This window comes from Oncorhynchus nerka, linkage group LG7, assembly GCF_034236695.1.
Source record: "Oncorhynchus nerka isolate Pitt River linkage group LG7, Oner_Uvic_2.0, whole genome shotgun sequence".
In the NCBI taxonomy this organism is placed as follows: Eukaryota; Metazoa; Chordata; class Actinopteri; order Salmoniformes; family Salmonidae; genus Oncorhynchus; species Oncorhynchus nerka.
This window is the reverse complement of record NC_088402.1, coordinates 78,943,840-78,971,292: the sequence shown is the minus strand read 5'-3', so window position 1 is coordinate 78,971,292 and position 27,453 is coordinate 78,943,840. Positions and strand designations below refer to the sequence as shown.

The following is a 27,453-nucleotide window of genomic DNA, read 5'->3' as shown; positions in this document are numbered from 1 at the left end:
ATTCTGTAGTTCATGTCTTACAGGAGCCCTGTGATGTCAAAGAGACTGCGTCAAAGAGACTGTGAGATGTCTTTACTGATGTCTACTGAAGAAAGCTGAGAATATGGCAAAAAAAGAAAACAGATAATCTAATGGTGGCATAATATATAAATTGCAACACTGAGTATTACCCCCCCCCTCCCCCCCCCCCTCCCCCCCTCCCCCCCCTCCCCCTCCCCTCCCTCCCCTCCTCCCTCCCTCCCTCCCTCCCAAACTCGGCCAAGGGGTGTAAGTTTCGGTTTTATGCCCTAACACTATACAGCTGATTCAAATGAGGATTAGTTGATTATTTGAAATAGCTGTGTAGTGCTAGGACAAAAACCAAAACATGCACCCCTTGGGATCCAGAGGACAGTGCTTGGGAAAACCTGATCTATCAAACTAAATTTCAAGGAACAAATTAGTGATGGATATTCAGTTTATTTGAGATTTTCCAAGAGACTACATTTCTATAGGCAAGCTATCAGTTAAATTAATATCTAATTACATAACTAATTATTTAATGACACTTAGGCTACGTTTAGACAGACAGCCCAAATCTGATATTTTTTTCACTAATTGGTCTTTTGACCAATCAGATCATCTCGAAGAAAAAAAAATCTGATGTGAAAAGATCTGATTTAATTGGTCAAAAGACCAGTTAGAGGAAAAAATATCAGAATTGGGCTAACTGTGTGAACACAACCTCACCTGTCCAGTCACCAACCACTCTAATCTGTCAGTGTTAAGCCATTGAGCGTAGACTTAACTTGTGTATAACATGCAACAACATCTCCAGTGTAGATACTGAAACTCACCAGTGGATCCCCCCTTTACAAGCACAGTGTCCATTCAGACCCTCTTCCTGACATTCAGATTCATTGATGTCCTTCAGTCTTGATTCATAAGGATTCATAAGTCCTTCAATTCGGCTCCAGATATTCCAAGAGCCTCAACACAGTCACAAGAGGCTGTGTGTGGAGAAGCTGTTGTCAGTTTCCTTCCATATAAGGGTTGAATTTCTTGGTAGTCTCTTTGTTCTGGATGATCCTTGCTTAAAAATGTGGGCAATCTTACCTCAACACCAATGCAAGCTGGTGACCTGTGGGAAAAAGTTAAAGCAGACAAAACAAATATGAAGACAAGTTAATATATCTCATCATAATTATCACCTTGAAGTACCTCAGAGTCAAAATAGTAACTTTTGGTGTAATCAGATCAAACAGACATTTCCTTACATGTTGCAAGGGTAAAAAGTTGAGCGCCACTGTGTTTCGACTGCTTGAAACAAAAGCAACATGGGGCCTTTCAGTGTATACAGTGGGGGGGAAAGTATTTAGTCAGCCACCGATTGTGCAAGTTCTCCCACTTAAAAATATGAGAGAGGCCTGTAATTTTCATCATAGGTACACTTCAACTATGACAGACAAAATGAGAAAAAAAAATCACAAAATCACATTGTAGGTTTTTTAATGAATTTATTTGCAAATTATGGTGGAAAATAAGTATTTGGTCAATAACAAAAGTTTATCTCAATACTTTGTTATATACCATTTGTTGGCAATGACAGAGGTCAAACGTTTTCTGTTAGTCTTCACAAGGTTTTCACACACTGTTGCTGGTATTTTGGCCCATTCCTCCATGCAGATCTCCTCCTCATTTTCAATGGGGTTGAGATCTGGAGACTGGCTAGGCCACTCCAGGACCTTGAAATGCTTCTTACGAAGCCACTCCTTCGTTGCCCGGGCAGTGTGTTTGGGATCATTGTCATGCTGAAAGACCCAGCCATGTTTCATCTTCAATGCCCTTGCTGATGGAAGGAGGTTTTCACTCAAAATCTCACGATACATGGCCCCATTCATTCTTTCCTTTACATGGATTAGTCGTCCTGGTCCCTTTGCAGAAAAACAGCCCCAAAGCATGATGTTTCCACCCCCATGCTTCACAGTAGGTATGGTGTTCTTTGGATGCAACTCAGCATTCTTTGTCCTCCAAACACGACGAGTTGATTTTTTACCAAAAAGTTATATTTTGGTTTCATCTGACCATATGACATTCTCCCAATCTTCTTCTGGATCATTCAAATGCTCTCTAGCAATCTTCAGACGGGCCTGGACATGTACTGGCTTAAGCAGGGGGACACGTTTGGCACTGCAGGATTTGAGTCCCTGGCGGCGTAGTGTGTTACTGATGGTAGGCTTTGTTACTTTGGTCCCAGCTCTCTGCAGGTCATTCACTAGGTACCCCCGTGTGGTTCTGAGATTTTTGCTCACCGTTCTTGTGATCATTTTGATCCCACGGGGTGAGATCTTGCGTGGAGCCCCAGATCGAGGGAGATAATCATTGGTCTTGTATGTCTTCCATTTCCTAATAATTGCTCCCACAGTTGAATTCTTCAAACCAAGCTACTTACCTATTGCAGATTCAGTCTTACCATTCTGGTGCAGGTCTACAATTGAGTTTCTAGTGTCCTTTGACAGCTCTTTGGTCTTGGCCATAGTGGAGTTTGGAGTGTGACTGTTTGAGGTTGTGGACAGATGTCTTTTATACTGATAACAAGTTCTAACAGGTGTCATTAATACAGGTAACAAGTGGACGACAGGGGAGCCTCTTAAAAGAAGAAGTTACAGGTCTGTGAGAGCCAGAAATGTTGCTTGTTTGTAGGTGACCAAATACTTATTTTCCACAATAATTTGCAAATAAATTCATTAAAAATCCTACAATGTGATTTTATGGATTTTTTCCCCTCATTTTGTCTGTCTGTAGTTGAAGTGCACCTATGATGAAAATTACAGGCCTCTCTCATCTTTTTAAATGGGAGAACTTGCACAATTGGTGGCTGACTAAATACTTTTCCCCCCACTGTATCTGTAACTGGCAGGACAGTCAGAGAGCTGTGTTAGTTACCTGGGTCGACAGAGTTTCATGACAGGATGTGTACGAAGAGAATGGCCAGGCCAATGTTGAGCAGAATCACCATGGTTATCACGATGGTGTTCGGACCCTGAAAGAGAGAGAGTAGATTTATTTAATCTTTTATTTAACCTTGATTTATACAGGTTTATCATGTTGTGATAAATTCTGCAAGACAGACCTGTTCAAGATAGTAGCAGTCAAGATAGCAGGAGATGTAGTTAGAACAATGAATATACCGGTAAGGTACTTTAAAACTCCTATAGATCTATAAAACATCAGCAATATGAATGGGATGAACATAAAATCTCAATGATCCTTATGGTAACATTTTACAGTGAAGCTGCATCTATTCCTGTGTAGCAATTCTGTAATGACTCTAGTAACAACATTTAGCCTGGGCTATTGGAAAACCTCCCCTAGAATACATGCCTTATGCATAGGGCTCACGTACCAGTCAAACCCCTAGTCTGCACGGCATCTAAAATCTAAGTAATAATTCCGAACAAACAACTGTTGCTTCTGTAAACACCTATGTAACAGTCACCTATGTTTATTTACATATTTTCATTGATGGGAATTGGTCATCTGGATGACAAAATAGGAATTTTCTTAGCTACTTAGAGCTACTGATGGTAGCTGTTGGTTGCTGGAGAAAAATGTTTGTCATGTAATCTGTTCATAATTTCCCTTGTACGCTCCCAACCAGTAATGGGAGAATTGTATTGATTGTGTTAGTCAAAAAGTAACTGCCGTAGAGGATATGTACAAACATAACTAGACGGGTTATTATTAACATAACAGAGTAGAGGAGGAGGGGAGGTTACTGAGATAGGGAGTCTGAATAGTCTGGTTTAAAGGACCAGCACCAATGGCAGTAAACAGTCTCCAGAGTAACATCATGTTACAAATTTGCACTTAGAGGAGAGAGAGGACCTACTGTATGCTATGAGTCTACTTTTAGAACTCAGGTCATGGGAGAATGTACTACAGAACATGTAAGAAGAGTCTTCATTTGACTGAATTTGTTCTCAACACTGTTCATTACATGAGATATTAATTGCTTGAATTGCCTTACCTGCTCAAATTCGTCTAGCTCTGTAACTTCACTTGTACCTGGGCTCTTTACCATGTTCTTCATCAGCCTGGCCTCCGCTTTGGGTTCAACCTTAGGTGCTTGTTTGGGTGCAGGTGTGACAGGTTTTGAAGTCGGACTGGCCTCTCGTTTTGGCGATGGCTTGGGTGACGGCGATGGCTTGGGTGACACTTTATTAACAGACTGAGCGCTGGACCCTGCTTTGCTCTCAGATACAGCGGACACTGGTCGTTCATTGACCGACTCTGTTCTTTGTGTGGGCTCTGCCTCATTAAGCTCGGGGGTGACGGCAGCTTTGGAAGACTCTTTGGAGGCGGGATGAGGGGGTGGGACTTCTTCTTCTGAGTAGGTGACACTGGTCCTTACCAAGGGAGTAGCGTTGGACAATTTAGCCTCAGAGGCCGTCTTCTCCAGGGGCTTGATCTCCAGGTCAGAGCCCTGCTCTATCTTGTTGCTCAGGCGGCTGGAGGCGCGGGAGTTCCCCCGGCTGCTAAGGATGGGGGCAGAAGTGGGGCACTCTTCAGGGGGAGCAGTGGTGGTGGCCACATTGGACGAGGGGGTGGTGGGTCGGCTGTTGGTTCTGCTGTTGGGACGGCTGCTCCCCCGACTTCCACCACCTTTGTCCCCGTTCCAGCCAGCAGGGCCGAGTAGATGGGAGTCCTCTTTGCTGATGCTGCCCTGTTTGGAGTGCCTGGATGCTGGAGGGGTGATGGACGGGCTGGGGAGGGTGTGCAGGCTGGAGTGGAGCCAGGCCTGTCGTGCAGCATTGGGCTTTCAGCAGGTGTCAGTGGCTGCTCTGCTAACAGTTGCTCATGCATTATAGGGTCTGTGTGCTCATTGGCCTCTGAGATCTCCTGTAATGCTCTCTTTTTCATGTACTCTGGGCCTGTGGAACAACATGAATTAATGTTATTATGTTTGATGAGATTCTAATCTCAACAACAAGCTAACACCCTGACTAGACTGGTCATGTTGTGTGCATGCGAGCGTTGCAAAATAAATGTACACATACATGTTATTCAATCAAATTATCAAAACTGCTCACGGGCGTTTGCGTAGCCAGGAGCAAAAATAGAACATGGTTCTATTTGAGACCCTTGGTGAGCTGCAAGTCCTGTCTCTTCCATCTACTTATTGGTTTTCACGAGCATACTAACCCACGTTGGTGATTGAAAGATAAACGAGGAGAGATTAATTCAAGAAAAACAAAGTTTCCTCTTTTATCTGTGGATTGTCAGAGTAAAGAACACAAGATTTTGTAGGACTCAAAATGGGTCAAAATTTTCCAAAGACCCAGAAAGAAAGGACCATATACATTTCAGGTAAAATAACAAACCAAATCTCACAGGACAAATTAGCTAGCAACAGCAAGCTAGCTAAACATCCATGAATGTTTCATGTGTGTTCCGACCTGTCCCCAAATTAATATAGTTGGTTCACAGTTGTTTTTGGTATTTTAACCTTCGTGCCATGAAAGCGTCTGGTGGGGACAGACAAAATCAACATGCGCATGATGGCGCACGCGCTGTGCCGGTTTGGCCAATATGTAAGACTAGATCAGACTAGATAAAGATCAGACTAATTTGTTTAGCTAAGAAGTGGAGACAGTGAAGGATGGATTTTCCGGGGTATCACCAAGGTCTCTATTTGAGGGGTATCACCGAGGTCTCTATTTGAGGAGTATCTATTTGAGGGGTATCACCAAGGTCTCTATTTGAGGGGTATCACAAGGTCTCTATTTGAGGGGTATCACCAAGGTCTCTATTTGAGGGGTATCACAAGGTCTCTATTTGAGGGGTATCACCAAGGTCTCTATTTGAGGGGTATCACAAGGTCTCTATTTGAGGGGTATCACCAAGGTCTCTATTTGAGGGGTATCACAAGGTCTCTATTTGAGGGGTATCACAAGGTCTCTATTTGAGGGGTATCACCAAGGTCTCTATTTGAGGGGTATCACCAATGTCTCTATTTGAGGGGTATCACCAAGGTCTCTATTTGAGGGGTATCACCAAGGTCTCTATTTGAGGGGTATCACCAAGGTCTCTATTTGAGGGGTATCACCAAGGTCTCTATTTGAGGGGTATCACCCAAGGTCTCTATTTGAGGGGTATCACCAAGGTCTCTATTTGAGGGGTATCACCAAGGTCTCTATTTGTATTTGGAGCCACTCTGTCTGCTTGTAACACAGTCCAGTTTCAGTCACACCAGGAACGTCTTGCTAGAAAACCTCATGTGGGGGGACTACAGCTGAACTGAGAAAACAGAGCAACTGCTGATCCCATTAAAGATCCCATTAAGATTGATTATTCATAGTTCTCATTTTCACAGTCTGATAAAAAAACATGGTACTTTAGGCTGTAAATATCATAGACGGGACCTTTAATCTTAACAGCTGAATTGCAATATGCCAATCCAAACAAGTTGAGTCTGTAATATAGGCCTAATGAAATATGAACTGCGAGCTGGTTCTTGATGTACAACCTATAACATAATTCTGCATGGTAGGATTTGAAATACTGATTTGTCAGAGCCTTCTATTTACAGGCTCTGATGTAAACACTTACTATCTGACGTAAAGGGCAGACAAGCAAACACGGACCCAGACAAAAAGACTAATAGATGGAGTGAGAAAAGATCGATCACATACTGTTGTTTAGCTAACAATTTTTCTTTCAAGAAGATCCAAGACAATTCTTGCAGGTAGAATCTGGGAAATATTATATCCTCTAGTTTCTCCCTGTCAGCTGTGTGTTAGTGATAGTTGATGGTGGAATTCACAGTGGGCTATGCCCATTTGTACCATAAGACCCAGACATTTCGGGCAGGCACTCAACAGTCAGTGCAACTTGTTATCAGTGTCTTTTTAGATCTGCAAAGCACTCCACGGTGTCCTGGGTGGGTAGTGAGTGACTGAGAGGAGAAAGAAATGCAGGGGCACACTGTGTGGCCCTGGGCCACTGACAGACCTGTAAGGAAACTGATATGGTCCCTCTACCCAAGTAAGACGCTTCTTTTTTTAGACCTTCAAAGGTGACTACCCTTGCGGAGAGCCTACCTCATCCAAGCAAAGAACAGAAACAGCAGCAAGACAGATCTTTCTATCGGTCTGTACAGCAAGATGCTAGATACCTTGAACAGGACTTTACTTTGCTTTGAAAATCTTGTAATATCGTTCAATTCACTTTTAAATACTGTTCTTGAAAGTATTGCATTACTGTTCTTCCAGGTCTTGTAGAGCACTTGGCTATTGGAAGGTATGTGAGAAAGCCTGGATATCCAGGTTCTTGGGTACTGTATCTCTTGTCAGTATCATGCCCTGGATCATACAGTTGAGAAGTCCACTTCACATACCTGGCTGATAGAAGGAAGGGGACAGTTCCCTGGCCACCACCCTGGCGACGCTGGACTCCTGGTTGGAGGCCTGGGAAGCCTGATCGGCAGCATCTGACTTGGCCTTAGCATGGGTCGTCCTGCAGGGAAACAGACAAAGCCTAATTTACTCAATATCCACAAACCCAACCTAACAATGACTTACTTGACTTATTCCTTATTCTCCTGATATACTATATACAGTGCATTCGGAAAGTATTCAGACCCCTTGACTTTTTCCACATTTTGTTACACTACAGACTTATTCTAAAATGGATAAAATACATGTTTTCCCTCATTAAACTACACAAAATTGTTGTATTTTTTTTTATTTAAGCTTTATTTAACTAGGCAAGTCAGTTAGTATTTACAATGACGGCCTACACCAGCCATCCCTACGGTGAAGCATGGTGGTGCAGCATCATGCTGTGGGGATGTTTTTCAGCAGCAGAGATTGGGAGACTAGTTATGATCGAGGTAAAGATGAATGGAGCAATGTACAGAGATCCTTGATGAAAATCTGCTCCAGAGCGCTCAGGACCTCAGACTGGGGTGAAGGTTAACCTTCCAACAGGACAACGACCCAAAAGCACACAGCCAAGACAATGCAGGAGTGTCTCTGAATGTCCTTGACTGGCCCAGCCAGAGCCCAGACTTGAACCCAATCAATATCTCTGGAGAGACCTGAAAATAGCTGTGCAGCGATGCTCCCCATCCAACCTGACAGAGCTTGAGAGTATCTGCAAAGAACAATGGGGAAAACTCCCCCAAATAAAGGTGTGCCAAGCTTGTAGCGTCATACCCAAGAAAACTCGAGCCTGTAATCACTGCCAAAGGTACTTCAACATAGTACTGAGTTAAGGTTCTGAATAATTCTGTAAATGTGATATTTCAATTTTTTATTTGTAATACATTTTCACAATTTCTAAAAAACATTTTTTTCTTTGTAATTCTAGGGTATTGTGTGTAGATTGATGAGATTAAAAAAAATCTATTTTAGAATAAAGGCTGTAACGTAACAAAATGTGGGGTCTGAATGCCTTCTGAATGCACCGTATATATACTCTTTCTTTTACATCACATAAATGTTTGGGGTGAAAAAAACATGTTACAAAGAAAAATACATTGAACAAATATTTGTATTGACTTTTTATTGTATGTGCACTGTATTGGCCATTAGTTGATGGTAATTATGAAACATTTAGTCTCACAGTATGGGGCAGTGGGTATAAAGTATCGTTAGAGCATCCTGATTTACACTACAGAGGACATGTATTAACAAGCTTTTATTAAGCTCTTATTTAATGTGAAAAAAATATGACACTACTCTGAAAACTCACCAAACTATTCCTGAGATATTTACCCATTAGAAACAATTTTACTCACAAAATGGATAATTACACACGGTGACACCCCCACACGTGAAATATCTTTGAAATGCCCAGAATATCCTCTCAAAAGGTACACAGTGGCATGTGTGGCTTTAGACTTACGGACCAAAAACGAATGTCCCCTAGACAGGACAAAAATGTATTGCTGGGTCTCAAGAGGTTATAGCTCCTAGTGGAGCAAAGGACCACAAAAGTGCATGTTTAGTGAACCCTGTCTGTTCAACTTTACAATGGCTAAATCTGTAGCTACTTACGTCATTGTGATCAAATATTAAAATGTTCAAATAAACAGATCTGACCTAAAAGCTGAAATATTGTTAATCAGATTCTGATCATTGATCATGACAATTGTCTGTGAAAATAAATGGGATATTCTGCTACCCTTTCACTAGGTTTTAGGTGATCACTGTTGCCACTGCAAACCCAAGCACCCCTTAGAGATCATTTCCCTACTATTTATTTGGAAAGATACTTTGGCTGGACTATAAAAAGCAAAGAGAACATCCCCAACACTTAAGAGTCTGTTCCCATGCCTTATAGCCAGCTAGCCCTTTAGTCCAAGAGATTTATACTGGTACGAACTAAAAACTCAGGGGTTGTGCTGTAAGAAACAAACGTTACTGTAACAATCCAAAACCAGACTCAGATGGACCAAAATACTACAGAGATGATTGTTTACAATATTTCATCTTTAAAAAAATATTTGATAGGGCTGTTGTGTGGAGTTGAGTTGGTTGCAAGGTTTATTATTAGTATTAGCTGGAGAGGGTGTCCTATTCTGCCGTTGGAGAACTGTAACAGAAATAAATGACTCTTTAACACCTCAACCCAGACAACGAGATACTGCCAGGGGGCGTTAATCCTGTATGTTATATTCACAGAAGTATCAGTTTATCATGTGAATTTATTAATTAAGTTATTTCTTAATTAGAATACTGTATAAGAGGCAAATGCAATAAATGAACATTCCCAGTATGATGGTACTCCATGTTTGCTATTTTTGCTGCATATTTGCTGTGTACTACTTGAAAAATAAATTAAATGCATATACAGTAAATCGTGTCTGCACAATGTGTCTGTGACATAATGGCTACATCATATTGCATTAAATAAATGTATATCAAATGTTGGACCTTGACAGCACTTCAAGATGTATACTGTATTGTATAATCTACAGAGACTCCTCCTCCCGCCCAACACTTTCTCTTCTATTTTTCTCTGGTTACCTCACAGGGTTATTATAAACCCTAGTGAAGGAGTGAGTATGTTATTATAAACCCCAGTGAAGGAGTGAGTGTGTTATTATAAACCCTAGTGAAGGAGTGAGTGTGTTATTATAAACCCTAGTGAAGGAGTGAGTGTGTTATTATAAACCCTAGTGTAGGAGTGAGTGTGTTATTATAAACCCTAGTGAATTAGTGAGTGTGTTATTATAAACCCTAGTGAAGGAGTGAGTGTGTTATTATAAACCCTAGTGAATTAGTGAGTGTGTTATTATAAACCCTAGTGAAGGAGTGAGTGTGTTATTATAAACCCTAGTGAATTAGTGAGTGTGTTATTATAAACCCTAGTGAAGGAGTGAGTGTGTTATTATAAACCCTAGTGAAGGAGTGAGTGTGTTATTATAACCCCTAGTGAAGGAGTGAGTGTGTTATTATAAACCCTAGTGTAGGAGTGAGTGTGTTATTATAAACCCTAGTGAATTAGTGAGTGTGTTATTATAAACCCTAGTGAAGGAGTGAGTGTGTTATTATAAACCCTAGTGAATTAGTGAGTGTGTTATTATAAACCCTAGTGAAGGAGTGAGTGTGTTATTATAAACCCTAGTGAAGGAGTGAGTGTGTTATTATAAACCCTAGTGAAGGAGTGAGTGTGTTATTATAAACCCTAGTGAAGGAGTGAGTGTGTTATTATAACCCCTAGTGAAGGAGTGAGTGTGTTATTATAAACCATAGTGAAGGAGTGAGTGTGTTATTATAAACCCTAGTGAAGGAGTGAGCGTGTTATTATAAACCCTAGTGAATTAGTGAGTGTGTTATTATAAACCCTAGTGAAGGAGTGAGTGTGTTATTATAAACCCTAGTGAAGGAGTGAGTGTGTTATTATAAACCCTAGTGAAGGAGTGAGTGTGTTATTATAACCCCTAGTGAAGGAGTGAGTGTGTTATTATAAACCCTAGTGAAGGAGTGAGTGTGTTATTATAGTGAAGGAGTGAGTATGTTATTATAAACCCCAGTGAAGGAGTGAGTGTGTTATTATAAACCCTAGTGAAGGAGTGAGTGTGTTATTATAGTGAAGGAGTGAGTATGTTATTATAAACCCTAGTGAAGGAGTGAGTCTGTTATTAGAAACCCTAGTGTAGGAGTGAGTGTGTTATTATAAACCCTAGTGAAGAAGTGAGTGTGTTATTATAAACCCTAGTGAAGGAGTGAGTGTGTTATTATAAACCCTAGTGAAGGAGTGAGTGTGTTATTATAAACCCTAGTGAAGGTGTGAGTGTGTTATTATAAACCCTAGTGAAGGAGTGAGTGTGTTATTATAGTGAAGGAGTGAGTGTGTTATTATAAACCCTAGTGAAGGAGTATGTTATTATAAACCCTAGTGAAGGAGTGAGTGTGTTATTATAACCCCTAGTGAAGGAGTGAGTGTGTTATTATAAACCATAGTGAAGGAGTGAGTGTGTTATTATAAACCCTAGTGAAGGAGTGAGCGTGTTATTATAAACCCTAGTGAATTAGTGAGTGTGTTATTATAAACCCTAGTGAAGGAGTGAGTGTGTTATTATAAACCCTAGTGAAGGAGTGAGTGTGTTATTATAAACCCTAGTGAAGGAGTGAGTGTGTTATTATAACCCCTAGTGAAGGAGTGAGTGTGTTATTATAAACCCTAGTGAAGGAGTGAGTGTGTTATTATAGTGAAGGAGTGAGTATGTTATTATAAACCCCAGTGAAGGAGTGAGTGTGTTATTATAAACCCTAGTGAAGGAGTGAGTGTGTTATTATAGTGAAGGAGTGAGTATGTTATTATAAACCCTAGTGAAGGAGTGAGTCTGTTATTAGAAACCCTAGTGTAGGAGTGAGTGTGTTATTATAAACCCTAGTGAAGAAGTGAGTGTGTTATTATAAACCCTAGTGAAGGAGTGAGTGTGTTATTATAAACCCTAGTGAAGGAGTGAGTGTGTTATTATAAACCCTAGTGAAGGTGTGAGTGTGTTATTATAAACCCTAGTGAAGGAGTGAGTGTGTTATTATAGTGAAGGAGTGAGTGTGTTATTATAAACCCTAGTGAAGGAGTATGTTATTATAAACCCTAGTGAAGGAGTATGTTATTATAAACCCTAGTGAAGGAGCGAGTATGTTATTATAAACCCTAGTGAAGGAGTGAGTGTGTTATTATAAACCCTAGTGAAGGAGTGAGTGTGTTCAGGCTTCAATGCTACTGATATCTACCCCAGGCCCAGCCTGGGGCTGAGTCTTACTGATTGTGATGACTCCGTGAATACTTGACATACTGTAACGTTACACTGGGGCTTTAAATAGATCCATCCACTTGAAGACTTTGAGGGGTAGGCAGCACCATAGAGATCCAACCTGGACTCAGGGGTAGATGTAACATAGTAAATGTAAATCCAGGACACTACAATTAGTCTGATATTTCACTTTTCATTTGGTATGTATTAATTTGTGGCTGTCCATCATCCATTTCATTTGAAATGTTTAATACAAATTACAATTTGTATGATACTGTATGTTATGAATTGCAATTAATACAATATGTTACGATTTTGCAAAACGTATGATATTTTACGAATTCCAATTTCTTGTGGCTGATGTTATCTAGGTGGCTAGATGGCTTACGTTAGCTAGGTGGCTAACATTAGCAAGGCTAGGAGTTAGGGTCAGGGGTTAAAGTTACAGTGAAGGTTACAGTTAATATTAGGGTTAGGTTAAAGGGGAAGGGTTAGCTAACATGCTAAGTAGTTGCAAAGTAGCTAAAATGTAGTAAGTAGTTGCAAAGTAGCTAAAATGCTAAAGTTGTCTGTGATGAGATTCGAACACGCAACCTTTGGGTTGCTAGACATTTGCGCTATACCCTCACCCATCCACGCCGACCAACTACCCTTAACCATACCAAACACAACATACAAATTTGAGTGTCCTGGAATGACTTTACTATGTTACATCTAGTCTATGAGACCAGGTTGAGAGATCCTATTAAATTACTAGAGGGACAATGTCATAAACCCTCAAAGTTCCAGAATGGTCCAAAAAATTATAGTATTCTAATTCCTAATTATGTGGGAAGCACTTCCCCAACAGAATAATTAGGTTGAGGAGGCTGAGAATCCCTGTCTTCATATAGTACAGTAGATCAACAACTGTCTGCTCTTAAGTCAACAATCCCTCTTTTAAGGGCTTCTTCACTGTTTCTTATACAGTAGTCTCAGACACGCTGAGGTCTTGATAAAATGGCAAACAGAGAGGCAGAGAGAGTCTGTTCGATTGAACAGCTGACAAGCACATCTGCCGTTTACAAGTTTATGAACTAGGATATGACGTATCTTAATATAAAACAAACTCTTGAACACTAAAACTCAAACTGATTACTTAAACAAATTCAATTATTCTAGACTAGAATGGCAGTTATAGCAGTATAGTGTTATAACAGTATAGTGAGTGTAGTGGGACTTCAATGAACATACAGTATATACCTCAAATGTAAACAGTTGACAGATACGACGGGCTCCTTCAAGGAATACATAACAAACATGATCTGGTGTGTAGTGTTTAGAGGTTCCTAAAATGGCCGTTCTGTTGGTTTGCCAGGCAGTGCTGTGCCTTTCCGTGGGAGGAGTGTCATGACAGATGGTGCTTCTTGACTACCTGCAGTACTCCTCACAGTCCTCTTAGATTGCTTGTAAAGTAAACCATCAGTGTAGGCCCTGATCCCAGATCTGTTTGTGTGAAGTGAACCGACGAGGAGATGGCCACCAATGCTAGTATATTGCTTCTGAACTACTGATGGTAGCCTTGTTCCAGATCTGTTTGTGCTATTTAGCCAACTCCTATGGTTCGGTAATAACCATAGGAATTGTCAAGAAAGACAGCACAAACAGATTTGGGACCAGCCTACACTGGTGGTTTTACGTAGCCTGGTCACAGATCTGTTTGTGCTGTATAGCCAACTCCTATTGCACGACAATGACCATAGGAGTTGGCAAGACAGCACAAACAGATCTGGACCCAGGCTACAGAATCATCAGTGCTCACTGCTCCTGAACCAAGGCAGCTCTACTCATTGGTTCACTTCAAAAAGTTTGTTGAACAAAGTCTATGTGAAGCTGCAACCTAAATACCTATGCACTATTCTGAGGGCAAGAAGCCAGTGAATGCAAGACACTCAGTTGGTCGTCACAAACTTGTCATAGACAGAAATATTCCTCAGCACCCCCCCACCCCATCCTCAGACGATCCGCAGGTGAAGAAGCTGCATGTGGAGGTCCTGGGCTGGCGTGGACTGCGGTTGTGAGGCCTGTTGGGATATACTGCCAAATTCTCTGAAACGACGTTGGGGGCTGCTTATGGTAAAGAAATTAACATTCAATTCCCTGGCAAAAGCTCTGTTGGACATTCCTGCAGTCAGCATGCCAATTGCACACTCCCTCAAAACTTGATACATCTGTGGCATTGTGATACGCCTGTGACATCTGTGGCAAAACTGCACATCAGCTTCTTGGTATGCCACACCTGTCAGATGGATGGATTATTTAAGGAAAAGGAGATCACTAATAGGGATGTAAACAAATTTGTGCACAACATTTGAGAGAAATAAGCTTTTTGTGTTTATGGAAAATTTCAGGTATCTTTTATTTCAGCTAATGAAACATGGGACCAACACTTCACATGTTGCGTTTATATTTTTGTTCAGTATATATTTTTAAACATTAACATAAAGCTAGCTTGACATTCATTTGAAAAATAATAGCTAATGCAATTTTCCTTAAAAAGCCTTCATTAGCCATGACTATCAGTGGACATTACATTTAGGTCAGTCTGCTTTTCGTCATGCTACAGCTCAGACTTCACACGACAGTCACAGGAGATACTCTGTCATTGTGCCTGTCACTGGAGCTCTGCAGAGGAGTGGGGTCCTGAACTTGTGCCAGTGGGAGGGTTTTATAGTACTACTAGCAGTATGGATGTGCTACTTGACTGAGCAGTCAAGCAATACAGTATCTGTTTGTTGTTCTGGGTGAAAGGACACCAACATTAGACTTTCATTACCTCTTCTGATTTGAAACAATGTAAACATGAAAACTGCTGACAATGTAGTCAGGTAAAAGTTTGTCTCATTTACTTTACAGTTTTCAGCATCACATTAATTCTGACAATAGACATTCAATGTACTCTAAATGGGTACTGAGGAAGTGTACGTACAGTACAACAGTTAGAATAGACAGTGTTATCCCAAACACTCATATTTACTAATCATATGATTGGCTGCATTGAGACAAAACCCACTGGGCACAAGCGTCATTTCAATTTCAAGTTTTGATTTACATTTTGTTGATTTGTCAACTAACTTGAATTTAACGTGAAATCAACATTAAATGTCACCATGTCATTAGATGAAGTTTAAAAGTGAAAAAAAAAATACAAAATGCCTTTACGTTGATTAATTTTTACAAAAACAATCAGTTTCCCACTTGATTCAATATCATCACGGTGAATTATTTGGATTAAATGACATAGAAACAATGTTGATTCAACAGGTTTTTGCCCCGTGGGAATGTACATGCCAAACTCTTACCTCCACTGCTCTAGTATCCATGATGTGTTGCCTGTCCACTAAGCTACTGACTGCTCTAGAATCCATGATGTGTTGCTAGGCTACTGACTGTCCTTGTATCCATGATGTGTCACCTGTCCGCTAGGCTACTGACTGCCCTAGTATCCATGATGTGTTGCTAGGCTACTGACTGCTCTTGTATCCATGATGTGTCACCTGTCCGCTAGGCTACTGACTGCCCTAGTATCCATGATGTGTTGCTAGGCTACTGACTGCTCTAGTATCCATGATTTGTAGCTAGGCTACTGACTGCCCTAGTATCCATGATGTGGTGCCTGTCCGCTAGGCTACTGACTGCCCTAGTATCCATGATGTGTTGCTAGGCTACTGACTGCCCCAGTATCCATGATGTGTTGCTAGGCTACTGACTGCCCCAGTATCCATGATGTGTTGCCTGTCCGCCAGGCTACTAACTGCTGTGGTGTCCATGATGTGTTACTTGCAGACCTGGGTTTAATTAAACACTATTTGAAATTGTTCAAATACTTTTATGGATTGCTTTAGCCTGCCTGCAATGTCAGATAGGTGAGGTTTGTATTGTGCCAGGCAAGCTCATTTAAGCCCAGCTACAGTACTTGAAATTATGTCAAATACTATTTAAACCCAGGTCTGGTTTCTTGTCTGCTAGATACCAGTCAGTAAGTTCTAAAACCTATTTGAGAGCCTTGTCACTGCATGGGGGACTGGTTAGCAAACTGTTCGAACAGACCACAATGTTGTCTTCAGGTTTAGTTGAGGATACTAACACCATAAACATAGTACATTTTTAGGTCTTAAGAAGCAAGCCTGTAGTCATTCAAGTAAGCAAGACTTGGTTGTTTAATTCATTGATGAGCTGTTTTACAGCAGTACTACTTCTACAGTAAACTATGATGTGACGTTACTAGTCTACCGTGTCAGACAGAGCGTAGACTATTTAGCAGAGAAAACATCATTTGGCTGTGGCTTACTGTGACTGGGCAGGAAAGATGAAGGAAGACGGGAGAGCAACAGCAATCAGCTGCTGCCTGCATTCCCTTGTGATTGTGATACAGCAACAGTGTGTGCCTGCCCTTATTTAGCCAGCCAGTCAGGGCTCCAGTTTGTACTGAGTACTGACACTAGGCCTTTCTCTATCTGTGCGTCATTTACACCCAGACAGTCCCAGACAGCCGTGGCCTCTTCTTCATTCAGATACTCTGAAGAGACTCAGCCCACATCAGACACACACACGTGCGCACACACAATACCAGGGACAACTCAAAATATTAACTGAAAGTCAGGGCAGGGAGGCATGGGGGCAGAGAGGGAGCATTAACTAACCTAACCTGCGGGTGGCTGAGTGTCTCAATAAACCAACCACGTCTCAGAGCATTTCTTATAAATCTGTACAATATGTTACGAATTGCAATTCGCACAATATGTTCCGAATTTACAACCTTACAATTTGTTACACATTTGCAAAACGTATGATATGTTACGAATTCCAATTTGTTGTGACTAACATTAGCTAGGTGGCTAATGCTAACATTAGCTTGCTGGCTAACATTAGCTAAGCTAGGGCTTAGGGTTAAGGTTAGGGATCGACTTCCGGCGCCGACTGAGATGGCCGCCTCGCTTCGCGTTCCTAGGAAACTATGCAGTTTTTTGTTTTTTTACGTGTTATTTCTTACATTAGTACCCCAGGTCATCTTAGGTTTCATTACATACAGTCGAGAAGAACTACTGAATATAAGATCAGCGCCAACTCACCATCAGTACGACCAAGAATATGTTTTCCGCGACGCGATCCGGTGTTCTGCCTTACAAACAGGACAACGGAATGGATCGCATGCAGCGACCCAAGGAAACGACTCCGAAAAAGAGGGAAACGAGGCGGTGTTCTGGTCAGACTCCGAAAAAGGGCACATCGCGCACCACTCCCCAGCATTCTTCTTGCCAATGTCCAGTCTCTTGACAACAAGGTTGACGAAATCCGAGCAAGGGTAGCATTCCAGAGGGACATCAGAGACTGCAACGTTCTCTGCTTCACAGAAACATGGCTTACTGGGAAGACGCTATCCGACGCGGTGCAGCCAACGGGTTTCTCCACGCATCGCGCCGACAGAAACAAACATCTTTCTGGTAAGAAGAGTGGCGGGGGCGTATGCCTCATGACTAACGAGACATGGTGTGATGAAGGAAACATACAGGAACTCAAATCCTTCTGTTCACCTGATTTAGAATTCCTCACAATCAAATGTAGACCGCATTATCTTCCAAGAAAATTCTCCTCGATTATAATCACAGCCGTATATATCCCCCCAAGCAGACACATCGATGGCTCTGAACGAACTTTATTTAACTCTTTGCAAACTGGAAACCATTTATCCGGAGGCTGCATTCATTGTAGCTGGGGATTTTAACAAAGCTAATCTGAAAACAAGACTCCCTAAATTTTACCAGCATATCGATTGCGCAACCAGGGGTGGTAAAACCTTGGATCATTGTTACTCTAACTTCCGCGACGCATATAAGGCCCTGCCCCGCCCCCTTTCGGAAAAGCTGACCACGACTCCATTTTGCTGATCCCTGCCTACAGGCAGAAACTAAAACAAGAGGCTCCCACGCTGAGGTCTGTCCAACGCTGGTCAGACCAAGCTGACTCCACACTCCAAGACTGCTTCCATCACGTGGACTGGGACATGTTTCGTATTGCGTCAGATGGAAATATTGACGAATACGCTGATTCGGTGTGCGAGTTCATTAGAACGTGCGTCGAAGATGTCGTTCCCATAGCAACGATAAAAACATTCCCAAACCAGAAACCGTGGATTGATGGCAGCATTCGCGTGAAACTGAAAGCGCGAACCACTGCTTTTAATCAGGGCAAGGTGTCTGGTAATATGTCCGAATATAAACAATGCAGCTATTCCCTCCGCAAGGCTATTAAACAAGCTAAGCGTCAGTACAGAGACAAAGTGGAATCTCAATTCAATGGCTCAGACACAAGAGGCATGTGGCAGGGTCTACAGTCAATCACGGACTACAAGAAGAAACCCAGCCCAGTCACGGACCAGGATGTCTTGCTCCCAGGCAGACTAAATAACTTTTTGCCCGCTTTGAGGACAATACATTGCCACTGACACGGCCTGCAACGAAAACATGCGGTCTCTCCTTCACTGCAGCCGAGGTGAGTAAGACATTTAAACGTGTTAACCCTCGCAAGGCTGCAGGCCCAGACGTCATCCCCAGCCGCGCCCTCAGAGCATGCGCAGACCAGCTGGCCGGTGTGTTTACGGACATATTCAATCAATCCCTATACCAGTCTGCTGTTCCCACATGCTTCAAGAGGGCCACCATTGTTCCTGTTCCCAAGAAAGCTAAGGTAACTGAGCTAAACGACTACCGCCCCGTAGCACTCACTTCCGTCATCATGAAGTGCTTTGAGAGACTAGTCAAGGACCATATCACCTCCACCCTACCTGACACCCTAGACCCACTCCAATTTGCTTACCGCCCAAATAGGTCCACAGACGATGCAATCTCAACCACACTGCACACTGCCCTAACCCACCTGGTCAAGAGGAATACCTATGTGAGAATGCTGTTCATCGACTACAGCTCGGCATTCAACACCATAGTACCCTCCAAGCTCGTCATCAAGCTCGAGACCCTGGGTCTCGACCCCGCCCTGTGCAACTGGGTTCTGGACTTCCTGACGGGCCGCCCCAGGTGGTGAGGGTAGGCAACAACATCTCCTCCCCGCTGATCCTCAACACGGGGCCCCACAAGGGTGCGTTCTGAGCCCTCTCCTGTACTCCCTGTTCACCCACGACTGCGTGGCCATGCACGCCTCCAACTCAATCATCAAGTTTGCGGACGACACAACAGTGGTAGGCTTGATTACCAACAACGACGAGACGGCCTACAGGGAGGAGGTGAGGGCCCTCGGAGTGTGGTGTCAGGAAAATAACCTCACACTCAACGTCAACAAAACTAAGGAGATGATTGTGGACTTCAGGAAACAGCAGAGGGAACACCCCCTATCCACATCGATGGATCAGTAGTGGAGAGGGTAGCAAGTTTTAAGTTCCTCGGCATACACATCACAGACAAACTGAATTGGTCCACTCACACTGACAGCGTCGTGAAGAAGGCGCAGCAGAGCCTCTTCAACCTCAGGAGGCTGAAGAAATTTGGCTTGTCACCAAAAGCACTCACAAACTTCTACAGATGCACAATCGAGAGCATCCTGGCGGGCTGTATCACCGCCTGGTACGGCAACTGCTCCGCCCTCAACCGTAAGGCTCTCCAGAGGGTAGTGAGGTCTGCACAACGCATCACCGGGGGCAAACTACCTGCCCTCCAGGACACCTACACCACCCGATGTTACAGGAAGGCCATAAAGATCATCAAGGACATCAACCACCCGAGCCACTGCCTGTTCACCCCGCTATCATCCAGAAGGCGAGGTCAGTACAGGTGCATCAAAGCTGGGACCGAGAGACTGAAAAACAGCTTCTATCTCAAGGCCATCAGACTGTTAAACAGCCACCACTAACATTGAGTGGCTGCTGCCAACACACTGTCATTGACACTGACCCAACTCCAGCCACTTTAATAATGGGAAATGATGTAAATATATCACTAGCCACTTTAAACAATGCTACCATATATAATGTTACTTACCCTACATTATTCATCTCATATGCATATGTATATACTGTACTCTAGATCATCGACTGCATTCTTATGTCACTAGCCACTTTAACTATGCCACTTTGTTTACTTTGTCTACATACTCATCTCATATGTATATACTGTACTCGATACCATCTACTGTATGCTGCTCTGTACCATCACTCATTCATATATCCTTATGTACATATTCCTTATCCCCTTACACTGTGTATAAGACAGTAGTTTTGGAATTGTTAGTTAGATTACTTGTTGGTTATCACTGCATTGTCGGAACTAGAAGCACAAGCATTTCGCTACACTCGCATTAACATCTGCTAACCATGTGTATGTGTGACAAATAAAATTTGATTTGATTTGAGGGTTAATGTTAGGAGTTAGGTTAAAGGGTTAAGGTTAGGGTTAGGGGAAGGGTTAGCTAAAAGGGTTAAGGTTAGGATCAGGGTTAGCTAACATGCTAAGTAGTTGTAAAGTAGCTAAGAAGTAGTAAGTAGTTCAAAAGTTGCTAATGAGCTAAAGTACAAAAGTTGTCTGTGATGAGATTCGAACATGCAACCTTAGGGTTGCTAGCTGTTCACATTATACACCCACCCATCCACCCCGACCAACCACACTAATTTTTGCCTTAAATAAACTGCTGTCTTATGTAACCATACCAAACGTAACATATCTTAGTAATTTGACTGTCCCGGATGTACATTTATTATGATACGTCTATACTATGAGACCAGGCTGAATAAATAGGTTGTATTTATAAACCCCTGACTTAATCACAATGGCTGATGGTTGTTTGGCCCTGGCACCTTGGCTGTTGCCTGTGCAGTGGACAGGGAGCACTGCTGCTCTGCTGTCAGGGACATGGTTCACGTCATGCAAAAGGATACCATCCTGGCTAGCTGCCCTGCCCTGTCCTCCACCCCACAACAACAGAGCAGAAGGCTTCAATGGAAAACTCCTCTGGATATAGGGGTGATTCAATCACTTCCCAGTTCTATTTCTAGAATACAAGTGACAATCTTCTCATGACTGTTTCCAGAGTAGCAATATGATTAAGTAGAATATATATTTTTTGCATCACTATTGCATTACTGGCTGTTAGAGATTCTGGGTACCACTAAAATGAGCTGGATGTATGGGACAATCAGATTTGACCTCATCCATTGATGAAAAAGTCAAGAGACCAGACAGGTTATAACCACCGTGGTGTCCTTAATCCACTAAGTGTGTTTCCACAGTAAGTCCTCAAAAGGCTTCTGGTTGTTTCAGATGTCTATTCATGGAGTCTTTGGGACTAGGCCTGTCTAGAAGATAATGTAGCTGAGCCTTAAAACAATACAAAACACATTTGGCCCATAATTCTTGTAATACTGCTTGTCTCAGTGGTAAAATATTTAGATTTCCATCTGTCTAGGAGTCAGCACAGGATCTGCAGTTCATCAGCCTGAGTATATGTCTCAAATGGCAACCTATCCCCGGTGTGGTGCACTAATTTTGACCAGAGCACTATGGGCCCTGGTGAAAAGTATTGCACTATAAAGGCAATAGGGTGACATTTGGGACGTAAACCTACTGTTGTAAACACAGGGCTTATTTCAGGTGCTGCTGTGGCTTACAGTAGATCTAAAAGCTGCTGCCTTCTATGGTGAGGCACGAAAGAAACCTCTGTCATCTTGAAAGTCAGCGACTGGGTTTCTCTGTGTCGGTAGCATAAGCATGTATGGACAAATTAGGTCTAGCCGGCCTACAGTAAACAAAGAACAAAATCATATTCTGATATCAAAACTTAATTGTAAAGAGATGCCTCAGAGATTTCCTTCCCTATCAGTTTAAGCAAATAGGGGAGTCTCAACCAACACCCTCTCTCAAAAGTGTACTGTATCAATATAAATTGAAGTGCACTGCAGATAATGATTTCCTGCCACAATGCCTACTGTCACACACAAATGACAGAGGTAAGAGGGGTGTCACGTAATCAATCAGACTTTGGTGTAATGGTGACATGGGCCTTTCCCTAAAAAGTATGTTTGGTTCCCTGACATCCCCCTTACCTTGCCAGGGGGGCTGCACAATAAACTGAAACCATGGCATTGCTTCCGCTGTCGAACTTGACATTGATTTCTGTGTGACATGGCTGACTTTGCCCCATACACTGCAGGAAAGGAATGGCCTTCGTTGTTTGAGGCACTGTGCTGTCAACGAACAGTGGTGCTAATTTGTCAAGGAACAGCCTTCTACTACAACGGTTGCCCTCTGTATAGCACACAAGAGAAGCAGGAAAACTAGAAGAATGCAGAATGCAGAAGAATTTCAAATAAGACTAGATGAGACAGGGTGGCAAACAGACATTGTCCTTTTCTCTTCAGTCTGTTACAAGCTGTATATAATGACTCCACACAGAAGAAGTCACTTTTTTCTCTCTGTCTTCTATGGCTCCTATTGTGACCACAGCCAGAGAAATCACAGGAGCAACACCTGCAACTGCTGAATCTGATCTAATTCAATGGCGTCTTTATTTGCCTATTTTTAGCTTCAACCTATTTTTACCATTCAGTGCCATACAGTAGCCCTCCTGTCCATGTACTGTTATGCAGAGGTAGGCATCAGTGTCTAAAACACTGAACATTGAAGCAGAGCCTTGCTCTTGTGGGTGCATTTCCTGGGGAATTGCTAAAAGGAATAGTGGGAGGAGAGGCATAGGGTGAGTTGTTATAGAGAAGAAATGTGGTGTACTTGAAGGATTTAAAAAGTGTTACTGAAAATGTGTCTGATCGTGATCACCTAGTCTATCCCAGTAAGGAATATGCATGGTCTTTTCCATACCTGGAGGCAGCAATCTCTGCTTTCTGTTTGGCGATGGCTGCCGCCCGCTGAGCTCCCTCCACACTGCGCTCCACTTTCTGCCTGATCTTGCTGCCCTTCAGTTGGATAACCCTCTTCTTCATGGCCTTCACCAGCATGTTGTTCATATACTTTCCTTCCTCCTTCCCTCCTTCCGCAAAGGTAGTGCATCCATAGCCGTGTCGCTGGTTGTCCAGCCATTCGCCTTCATACTTTAGCCCACTGGAACGTTCGCTTATTCCATAGCCTGAACGCTTGTCGTTCTTCCACTCCCCCATGTAAACCTCTGTGGTGGTGGCATCGATGTCGGCCTCCACAGGGGGGAAATCCTCTGCCCCGGCTAGGCTCTCATCTCCCAGACTGATGGTAGAGTTGGCATCGCTGGCCACATCACTGGCCGCTGAACTCAACGCTGACTCGCTCCTCGCTCCCAGGAAGCTTAGCTTGCTCCTCACGCTGGATAAGGAAGTACGGGAGTCAGACTTCTTCAGTTTCCCCAGGAGAGACCCCCTTCGGAACAGGCCCTTCTTCTTGGGCTTGACGGCGTCTGGGTCCACCTGGAGCGTGAGGGCGAAGCCACCCCGGGAGGGTCCCAGCTGGGTGGGTGTGGTGACTCGGGCCTCCTGGCCGGCGGCGTTGGTGGCGATGATGACGGGGACGTCCTGCTGAAGCAGGGTGCCATTACTTTGCTCACTGCGGAGGGATGTGAGGGAAGTGCGGAGAGGGGAGCGAACCACCGCCGCCATGCCGTAAGGCACGCTCTGGCGTACTCCGTACCCGTGTCGCATGCCGCCAGTAAATTGGCCCTGAAATGTGCCTGGAAAAACAAGAGAGGGAATTGATAGATATGTTAACATCTGGAGAAATAGCCAATAAAAAAATGAAGCTTTGTCCGCCTCTGATTTGATTGAAAATGTTTGGGCCAGCTGTTTAACTCACACCAAATGATCACCCTTATATAACTGCAAGCACTTCAACAGTGAGACAAGATGAGTGGTTTTGTTTTGAAAGTAAAATAAAATAACCAGAACTTTTTCCTGCACTGTGAAGTGCATTGGCATAGTCAGCCTATACGGTTTGATACAGTAGGTATCATACACTGACCTAAAATATAAACACAACATGTAAAGTGTTTCATGAGCTGAAATAAAAGATTCCAGAAATGTTCCATATGCACAATTCTTTTTTCTTCAAATTTTGTGCACACATTTCTTTACATTCCAGTTAGTGAGCATTTCTCTTATGCCAAGATAATTCACCCACCTGACAGATGTGGCATATCAAGAAGCTGATTAAACAGCATGACCATTACACAGGTGCACCTTGTGCTGGGGGCAATAAAAGCACACTCTAAAATGTGCAGTTTTGTCACAGAACACAATGCCACAGATGTCTCAAGTTTTGAGGGAGCATGCAATTGGCATGCTGACTGCAGGAATGCCCACCAGAGCTGTTGCCAGATAATTTAATGTTAATTTCTACCATAAGCCGCCTCCAACATTGTTTTAGAGAATTTGGCAGTACGTCCAAGTGGCCTCACAACCGCAGACCACGTGTATGGCGTTGTGTGGGCGAGTGGCTTGCTGAAGTCAATGTTGTGAACAGACTGCCCCATGGTAGCGGTGGGGTTATAGTATGGGCAGGCATAAGCTACAGACAACGACGACAACTGCATTTTATCTATAGCAATTTAAATGCGCAGAGATACCGTGACAAGATTCTGAGGCCCATTGTCGTGCCATTCATCCGCCACCATCACCTCGTGTTTTACCATGATAATGCATGGCCCCATGTCACAAGGATCTGTACACAATTCCTGGAAGCTGAAAATGTCCAATTCTTCCATGGCCTGCATACTCACCAGAAATGTCACACATTGAGCATGTTTGGGATGCTCTGGATCAACATGTACGACATCCTGTTCCTGTTCCCGCCAATATCCAATAACTTCGCACAGCCGTTGAAGAGGAGCGGGACAACATTACACATGCCACAATCAACAGACTGATCCACTCTATGTGAGGTGGTCACATCAGATACTGACTGGTTTTCTGATCCACACACATCCTTTTTAAAAAAAGATATCTGTGACCAACAAATCCATAGATTAGGGCCTAATGAATTTATTTCAATTGACTGATTTCCTTATATGAACTGTATCTCAGTAAAATCTTTGAAATTGTTGCATGTTGCCTTTAGATTTTTGTTCAGGGTAGTTGGAAAGTCTGTAGTTCAAACTAAAGTTATTAATGTGACTCAAACTAATCATGGGTCTCTCATGCAAAATCAGACATGTGTCTGGATGCCATCGGCTGTAGCTATAGCTAGGCCGTCTGCTGGGCTATTATTACTTCCTGACACATGGTGTCAGAACCTCCCAATCAACCAATCAAAAGTGCCCAAAACTGATGAGTCAGCTACTGAGGGCACCAGGGGCTTTAAACAGACAGCACTGCCACCAATATCATTGGTGTGATCTCTCAGCAGGTTCAAGTGTAGTGCCAGTATGAGGACAATATAGCTTGGTCCGAGATCTCTACTGTATGTGTGTTTGTCAACTCCTCTGACTATTAGTTCATTCAACAGTAGAGCAATCAGTGTTTCTCCTCCTGCTCCTTTCATTTACTCTCACCACTTCTTCTTTGGGGCCCATACAATGAGTAGGAGTGCAGTTTTTCCTTTTAGCTCATAATGAATACAATTGCATGGACAGTGGGGGACCTGATTCTAGATCCGCACTTTTACTCTAGGCCCACGACTTATTGTGTGTGTGTGTTTGCACACGTGTTTGTTCGTGTGACAGCAATTGAAACAATAACTTCCACATAAAAACACAGCTTAACATCCCACAACATAGCACACACTTTGTATGGACACACACTGCTAATGCGCCATCCACTGCCACTATCGTTTGGCAAGAGGCCCTTAGGAATGGGCAAGATCCCAATGGACCATCTGCAGCAACACTTGGGTTCCTCTCCTTGGTTCACTGCTGCAAACTTGAGTCACTCATTCTCTCATAAAACACCCAAATGGAACATTAGTATTGTAGTGTAGTATATAGCCCACTATGCTTTGTTGATAATCACTCATATTCCTGCTCTTATATTCTCAGCTGCACCTGGATATATCAGCAGAAACCAAAACTGCATACCTGTCCTATGTAATTAACTACCTCTACCCTTTACCTTCTTCAAATGTTAAATGTCAGGTATGACAGATGTCAATGAGGCTAATAGATGTGCTAGTGTTATTACACAGTTATTACATATTACAAATGCAACATTCCCATGTTGTGTCTAGGAAGTACATGATGTGTCTAGGAAGTACTCCACCAGATTCAGGACAACATATAAATAAAGGAATAAAGAACATACCACCATCAGCATAGGTCTCTGTGCCATATCCATCTTGCAATCCGTTATTCCACGTTCCTTCATACTTCGCCCCACTACCAACACTCAGCCTCAAGCCATATCTCCCCTTGAAGCCATGAGTCCATTCTCCCTTGTAAACCCAATGTCCTTTACTCTCAACTCCAAGACCATGGCGCTTCCCTTGCGACCAGAAACCTTCATAGGCGTTTCCGCTTGGCCAGGTGTAGACTCCAACCACCTCAAACCCGTAATTCCAGGAGCCGGAGAACTCGCCTTGTCCTTTAGGTCCGGTGCAGATCCCATGCCCATGGGCTTTGCCACCTTCCCAACCACCACAATAAGCTCCACCATCATCAAATTCAAAACGACCTCCACTCATACCTTCCCTTCTGTGACTGCAGACCAAAAAAAATGTAGTTTTAAAGGCGGAGTCAAATCAATGACTTTTTGAAAATCTTGGTAAAGATCAAATATTTTCTGTCAGAATGGATCCGCCTTCACCTGTCATCAAAAACGATTGAAGAGATCCTTGGCACTGTGCTTAGAATGTTCTTTGTATTGTTCTTGAATATTTTTGGGGTATTTTTCATGTAGCGGTGCACTCTATAGACACTTCAAATCAATTTGTTTCAAACGCGCATTTTAGTCTACTTAATTATCTCTTATTCCCTTGGATTATTTCAGTACTCTTCTTCTATTGATCGCTGTTCGATTTCAGAGTCATGAACCTCATAAAGGCTCTGTGCTGACTGAGTAAGATTTGTTACGGTTGTTTTCCCTACTAATATGCGATTATTTAGTTGAACAGTTTTTGGATGTCTTCTTTTTCTGGTTGAGCCAGGGATCTTGCATGGCTTTCCAAGGTGGCCATAGAAAAGCCCCTTTCCCTGTCCCTGCCTCCCCTCACTGGCGCTGCTATCACCAAACAGTTGGTGCTATTGGA

At 42.8% G+C, this 27,453-nt stretch overlaps 1 protein-coding gene across 1 annotated transcript; it reads right to left on the bottom strand.

The window, feature by feature from the left end:
- Nucleotides 1-443: 443 nt before the first annotated feature.
- Nucleotides 444-27,453, bottom strand: LOC115132467 (junctophilin-2-like). Its single transcript, XM_029665150.2, is given in 7 exon segments — nucleotides 444-1,120; nucleotides 2,926-3,022; nucleotides 4,010-4,752; nucleotides 4,755-4,913; nucleotides 7,379-7,497; nucleotides 23,116-23,950; nucleotides 26,511-27,453. Coding segments are annotated over 6 exon segments (2,316 nt in total). The 5' UTR covers nucleotides 26,890-27,453; the 3' UTR covers nucleotides 444-1,120; nucleotides 2,926-2,941.